General features: G+C 43.4%; 2 protein-coding genes across 3 annotated transcripts in view; one reads left to right on the top strand and one right to left on the bottom strand.

Annotated features, from left to right (window-relative positions):
- Positions 1–932: 932 nt before the first annotated feature.
- On the top strand, positions 933–4287 carry LOC310794418 (selenoprotein K-like). Its single transcript, XM_083656420.1, has 6 exons — positions 933–970; positions 1210–1354; positions 1862–1952; positions 2481–2555; positions 3341–3436; positions 3957–4287. The coding sequence occupies exons 2-5, from the start codon at positions 1336–1338 to the stop codon at positions 3429–3431; spliced, it is 276 nt and encodes a 91-aa protein (XP_083512546.1). The 5' UTR covers positions 933–970; positions 1210–1335; the 3' UTR covers positions 3432–3436; positions 3957–4287.
- A 463-nt stretch (positions 4288–4750) lies between these two features.
- Positions 4751–7336, bottom strand: part of LOC310794561 (actin-related protein 8) — a gene marked incomplete at its 5' end in the record, with an annotated part of 28972 nt that continues 26386 nt past the window's right edge. For both annotated transcript variants that reach the window (XM_083656536.1, XM_083656535.1), the window contains 3 exons: positions 4751–5026; positions 6353–6516; positions 6840–7125. In XM_083656536.1, the coding sequence (XP_083512662.1) occupies positions 4883–5026; positions 6353–6516; positions 6840–7125 (594 nt within the window). In that variant the 3' untranslated portion in view covers positions 4751–4882. The remainder of the gene's footprint in view (positions 5027–6352; positions 6517–6839; positions 7126–7336) is intronic.

Raw genomic sequence — 7336 nt, 5'->3', positions numbered from 1 at the left:
CTAAATATGGCTAAAACCGATTCAAACATGCAAAAAAGGCACATTTTTCTTCGCGGCCTGGCAGGCCCGGTTCTACGGGGGTGCAAAAGCATGCATTGCACCCTTATTTGTCTGCATGCTCAGTTGAAAAGTAAAAAAAAAATTTTTTTTTTTTTTTTTTTATAAATGCTACAGCTGCACACTTACTGTTTAAACTTGAATTATAGTTGTTGTTTTTCTTTGTTCTTTGATGTGATTTTATGGCTTTTTGGCACCTATATGTAACCTTTTAAGGTTGAGATAATTGTATTATCATTATATGGTCCAAATATTTCAGTAAAGCACTTGAAACACTTGAAATATTCTTGCTTGGGTGGTATCATTCTACTTGAAATGATGGTCAAATGCATTATTTTTAGTAAAATAACATGTCAAATTTTTCCCGAGTGGGCCCGGCCTTCGGCCGGGCATCTGCACCCCTTCCTATCTAGGATGCACCCCTAGTCATCTTGTTCTGGAACCGGCCCTGCGGCCTGGCCTGGCCTTCAAAAAAAAAAAAAAAAAAAAATTTTTTTTTTTTTTTTTTTTTTTTTTTGATGGGGCCCCCCTAAGAGCTTCGCCCCCTCTGGGCTGATAGGGTCGCTCCGCCCCTGGTTTGGATGGATGGAAGTTTGACGCTAGGCCAATCAGAGGCAGAGAGGGGCGGGTTATGCCTTCGCATAGCCTTCGCCATCATCCGAAAAAAAGATCGCCTCCGGGACAACAACGCTTCCTACCCAGCGTGTGCACGTCTTTCCGACAGGGGTGGTTGTTATGGCAACTATTAACAACAACAACAACAACTACTACTAACTACTACAAGACATAAAGACCGAAATAGGCTACCTTGTTAATGTGTCTGTCGGAGACACGGCCTAACGTTAACATTTAATATGAGCCGAATCTCAGCCTGCGCTCAGCTATGTATACAGGAAGTAAACCGGATATTCAGGTGGGTTGTGACGGTTGTTGTGACTTGTCTGTGGCAGCTGTCTGTTGTTTTTATTTACTTGTCTTTATCCATGGCAAAACCCCAGAAAGCATCACTTGGATGTTTGGACAGTAATGCACTTAAAAAAATTAATTATTGACAGAAATGTTTTGTAATTATGAATTGGAGCACTACGGTGTTCATTTTTAGTTTAGTTAATTTTTTGTTCAATTCAGATCAGTTCAGTTTGACTTCAGTAGATGGCGGTAATGCAACATCCTGGATGCCAACCGCCGTAAAACCAAACAGAAGAAGAAGAGAGTGACGTGTACAACGAATGCGGAAGTGCATCACCAATCATAACAGCAGTGAACGCTGCTGCCAAAATGGTGTACGTGTCAAATGGTGAGTTTATTTACAAGTGTTTTCAACTGGTTTGCCATTTCAGAGCTAATGTGTCGCTAGATATGGTTGTGTCCTGTCGACCAGTTTCAGTGAGAGAGAGAAATGTGTCAGTTTAGCGGCCCAGGCCATTGTAGCAGCTAGGCTAGTTAGATTATATACAGTCAATGCTAGTTAGCTAACATTAGCTAGCCCCAGTGTCTCTAGCAACAAAAGAAACAACAATTGCTCCGGGAATGCCTTTTCGACTGTTTATCCGTGTCTTTGTCACACTGGTTTGTTAGTTATGGTTGTACAGTCCCAAAAGTCAGTCCATTATGTTAACATTAGCCATCTGCTTAGCTTCCTGTGATGCTTGCCCTTGTAGTCATTTGTTGTCGAGCACTGATTGGCTAACGACTAGTGACTGTCAACAAAAAGATATATAAAGTGATGATGCATGTGTACATTACACAAGATTGCTATCATTCTGTCTCTCTGTCTGTCTGCCTGCCTGTCTGTCTGTCTCAGGTCAGGTCCTGGACAGCAGGACCCAGTCACCATGGCGACTGTCTTTCCTGGTTGACATGTTCTGGGGAGCGGTGGAGTTCATCAGCCTGTTGTAAGTCCACCTCCTCACAACCCCACTGATACAGCATGATGTGCAAGAGCTCTGAAGCACCAAGGTTTCAGAATCAAACTGAGCATTTTAATATAGTGGACTGGTTTTGCTGTCAAAACTGGAACTTTGATCTTGATTCTATTTCTATTGTATCTAAATGGATCTTAAACTGTGGGACTCATAACTCAAAAAGCTGTTGTGTTAAACATGACTTAATACTTACTCATTTAAAATGTCTTGTTATTGTTACTAGTTGTATCATGCTTGGGAGCAGTACTTTACCACACCCCTTTTTGTTTCATACAACAGTCTAATTGGGGGATGGGATGTTTTTTTTTTTTACTTTATTCAACCTTCATCTGATATTTAGAGGGTGTGATAATAAATGTAACTGTTTATGTTTAATATGACTGTAATTGAAAGGTAATGAATTACAGTACCTGTTACTGATTTCTCATAACAATAGTAATAACATTAAGGTGATACCACCTAACACTTGTCTAATCTAATCACCTCGTCCTCTGCCAGTTTTCACTCACTGGTTCAGCCTGATCTGACAAAAGGCGGAAGCGCTGGTTCGTCCCGCTTCAATGACGGCAAAGGGTAGGTTTCTCTACTGTCACACGCACCTGGGACATCCCTCTCTCATCACACATCTCTACTGTCACACGCACCTGGGACATCCCTCTGCTCATCACACATCTCTACTGTCACACACACCTGGGACATCCCCTGCTGGGCTGGGCCTCCCCTGTCGTCTGATCGCAAAGTCGTTACTGATTGGGGAAGACTACGGTAAATCCACCACTGGCCAAGGGAACGGTTCGCTTCTGACCCCAGCTGACTGAGGGAAAGTGTCCCAGACCCAGAGAGATCTGCAGCATGCAGTAACGTAGTGTATCAGACCCAGAGAGAGATCTGCAGCATGCAGTAACGTAGTGTATCAGCGTAAGAACTCTCATGGGTCTGGCGTTGAGACTACCAACTGAGTACGGCAGCATTTGCAAATTTAGTCTTGCTCAAGGGTATGTCAGTACAGTTACTGGGGAGAAGTGTGTTTGTCATTTACAGTCCCCACCCAGTTCCCCCCCCCCGCCTGTCTGCACATTTAAACCAGCAATACCACAAACATGCAAAGTGCACAGAAATGACAGCAATGACATCACGTGAAAGCAGATTTCTAATATGATCAAATAAAACATGACTCCTTTCACTGGTTTAGAATGCAAATCATTTATTTCACAGATCAGTTAAAAAGGGTAAAATCCTGTACTTTCATATCATTTCATCACTCGTCATTTGTTGTCATGTCCTTTCTTTAACCTCATTTCATACTAAATGATCTCTCTCCTCTCTCTGCCCCAACTACCATTCCCCCCCTCCTCCAGTCCCCCGGGTCCCCCTGGTGGCAGGAGGCGGATGGGCAGGATAAACCACGGCGGAGGCCCCGGTGCTCCACCCATGGGAGGGGGAGGATGAGGAAGGTGAGGATGGCCACAAGTGTTTTTGGTGTTTCCACATTGGCTCAGTGCATCACTGCTCATCAGATACACTTATTGTTGTTACTCTTACCCTTAAAGTCCCCCTACAGTGTATTGTCATTTTTAAGATATTTTATATGTTTCTGAATCATGCCCTACACTGTTCGCCAAATAGTTTTTGACAAATAACCTAATTTTCTGCTCAAGTTCAGAAACTAAGCTACAGTGGCTATTGTTATGGAACCAAGACCTAGGACTCAATGGACCGTTTTAGTTTTAGTGATACGTATATGTCAATATACGTCATATTGAATATGTCAATTCAATTCTGAGTACGAGCTAGCATGTTAACTAGCTAGCCATGCTGCGGAACTTCGTTTTAATTGAAGTGCTTTCTTTTTTTTATTAAACCTGAAAATGTTATTAAATCTCTGTTTGAATAAGTCTAACATCACTGAAATCTGTCTGATGGTTATTCCCCTATGACATGAATGTGTTGTCATGGTTACCCTCTTCTCTCCAGGTAAACGCCTACACACCCCGTGTAGGCGTTGGGGCGCGACACTGACTCGGTTTACTCGTAACCTAAACAATGACGACGTTGCTGAAGCCCCTCTTCATTGGCTGCCAACTGCCACAGGCAGGTTTTTTGACGCCTTTCTGGGAATTCCTACATGTAGGGGCCAGGAAGGCCGATGCAGCAGCTGCCCACATCACTTCCTCTTGCTCTGACCCCGCCCCTTCCTGTCACAGTGATCTCTCATAGGGACGTGTATCATGTTGCAGTCATCCCTGCGGGGAATGATGAAGTTAGTATGTCTGTTTTGTATCCTGTTTGAATAAAGATTTGCGCTGTGAAATAGTTTGTGTTATTCCTGCTGTATACATCATCACAGCTGGGTCATTACCTTTGTCTTTTTTGTATTGCTAATCACAACTGCTCACAGATTAAATCTATAAGACCGCAGCATAGTTCCATCAAGTTGTTTAAAAATCTGTAGTTTTCAGATTTGTGAAGAGAGGCTGGCTGGTTTTTCAATCAAACATGCTGCATCATTCAAAGGAAATTTGACCACTGTGTATCAAAATGTCAAGGATTTATTTACAGTTCTGAACTTCCGTGAGTCTGAACATGGAAGAAGCACAGTAATATTTACAGAATATTAGCAGGTGATCAATGACACCGATTCCAGACGACAATTACAGAAACAAAACATTGACATCTGGGTTTCAGATTCAAGCCATACACAAATATAGTGTACAAACGGTTAACTTATCCAACTGTGTTCTGATCTTAAGGTGATATTGTCAGTATAGTTTGCCTGATGTTTCAGAAAATTCCTCCAAGCCCCCTTTTTCCACAAGAAATACTTCAGGGTCACTCTTCCAACAAAACAGTACCATGACATGTGTTCTCTAGGTTTTCCAGCTGTAAGCTGTGAGATGGTTTCACCAGACAAAGGCAGCTCTCTCACGGAGCATTCGCACACCGAAGCGTTGCCACTCCCTCTGGTGGATCCACATTTCCTGGGTGGTGTCCAGACATGCCAGCACTGCCCCCCCTTTCCATGATATGAGGCGAGGGTCCATGTCCTGGAGAACACACACACACACACATATCAATGCCAATACACTTCACAGGTGCGACATGGAGCATTTTGTGCTACTGAAAATGAAGACCACATTTCCTATAAACCCTGCTGCTGCCTGTGGCCACAGTGAGGGCTTCTAGGTTCCGTTTCCACCATCGCTCTGACTGGCTGCATTTGTTTTGAAGAAAAAGGGAAAAAACGGATAACAACAAATGTGCATTCTGACAAAGTGAGCTAATGTGATGCTGAAACGACACAATATGAAGGGCACAACTGGAATCAAATTGTTTTACTTGCAAATTAATGTGTGCCATAATTTGTGCCATAAAACAATCCAACACATTTTGTGTGAAATCTAGGCAGTTGGCACACACTGTGAGGCAGGTAGACGCTGACAATCATATCGGAAATGGTCTCGTTTGTTTACGGTGTTAATAATGTCTCAACATTTATGCGATGACTTAATATTGATGATAAAATGCTGCACGTTGCACTTTTAAAACTATGTTAACCAAAACATTGTGCACAAAAACATGCATCCATAAATCCACAGCACATGCATTCACATACTAAGGCTCACATTTAAAATCCATTCATCCCATGTCCAACTAGAGAAAGCTTTCACGTGCGACACTCATTTTGCCATATTGGAAACACACTAAAGCAGTGGTTCTCAAATGGGGGTCCGCGGCACTTTGCCAGGGGGTCCGCGAAAAGTTTTCAGGTTAAAAAAAAAAAAATGCTACATGTTACTTATTCCTTCTCAAACTACTTCCTACATGGTGCTAGTCTATCAAAATATCTTGGCTGTCATTGATTGTGTTGCATAGTGGTTTTCTGTAGGCCTACTGTTGACAAATTGTGATATTGTAAGTCGCTTTGGACAAAACAAAAGCATCTGCTAAATGACATTATGTAGGCTAAATGTAATGTAATAAAAAAAAAAATATATATTTTTTTTTGCAAAATCTTCATAGTTCAACGAAAATAGTTTATGCTTTAAATCTAAAATGGTTCATAGATTACATTCTAATAACAAACCTATCAAATTAAAAGTCAAGCACGTTATCATGGAAACAATTAAGCTTAGCCCAAAATCACAAATCAGAATGAGGGGGTCCCCGGTATATTTTCTATCTTGTAAGGGGTCCTTGGCTGAAAAACATTTGAGAACCTCTGCACTAAAGGCAACACTAGTTTGCCTGTATTGTTGATCTGTGTCCTATCCTGAGAGCGTTACCTTTGGTCGTGTGATAACCTCCACGTTACCTTTGGTCGTGTGATGACCTCCACGTTACCTTTGGTCGTGTGATGACCTCCACGTTACCTTTGGTCGTGTGATGACCTCCACGTTGTCGACCAGTCGTCTAAACGAGGGCGGCATCTTGTTGATGATGCGGTGCAGCAGGAACTCCTGAGCGCTGTGAAACATCAGACCTCCTCCCACCACCAGGATAGAGCTGTACATCTTGCGTTTGGTCTCATCCGACGCTGTCGACAAATAAGAGGAAAATCTTCACCAAACAGGACATCTTGGGTTCTGTGAAACATCATCTCTTGCCCTACGAGCAGAATAATACAGAATACAGACAGAATATTCCACTGATGCCTTTCATCTCAAACTCAGAGGTCTGAAACTCTGGAATACTTTGAGCTCAGCACTGAGATCTTCATCTTCTCAACCGGCTTTCGGAAAGCAACTGAGGGATGATCTCACCTCGAGCACCAACTCGTCTCTACTTTCCTCCTACTATGTATTTTGAGCTCAAGGACCAAACACGGTTCTCTCCCTTCCTCCCTCTGTCCTTCCTTACCACAGCAGTCGATGCTGTGCAGGATGGCTTTATCCAGGCCCAGCGCCTTGCTCTCAAACTGGCTCATGATGGCCGTCTTCCTGGAGAGCAGAGAAGAGGGGGGCTCGTCCATCTCTCCTGCCCCCATCAGGCAGTCGCCCTGGGCTTGGCTGAGCTCCATCTCCACCTGGCTCCCTCCACCCCTGGGTAGGTCAGAGGAGTCGAGACCTCCCTGACCGCTCATCTCACCCTCCAGGCCGCCTCCTGGTCTGGACAGGGCCTTCCGGTCCGCAGCGGATTTGGAGGACTGGTCAGGAAAGAGGGAGAGGAGACGGAAGTAGGAGAGGAAGAGAAAGAGAGGGAGTGAAAAGGGAGGAAAGAAGGTATACGGGGACATTCACACCAAAAGCGTTGTTTTCAGTCAGAAGAACACTATGAAAATCATGTTGAGAGCGCTTCCATTGTGCACAAAACACAGCTGAAAATCAGCTTTATTGTCCATCTTTTGTAAACAATTT

Source organism: Poromitra crassiceps (genome assembly GCF_964638095.1).
Source record: "Poromitra crassiceps genome assembly, chromosome: 20".
Classification (NCBI taxonomy): domain Eukaryota; kingdom Metazoa; phylum Chordata; class Actinopteri; order Beryciformes; family Melamphaidae; genus Poromitra; species Poromitra crassiceps.
This window is presented reverse-complemented; position numbering and strand designations above follow the sequence as displayed.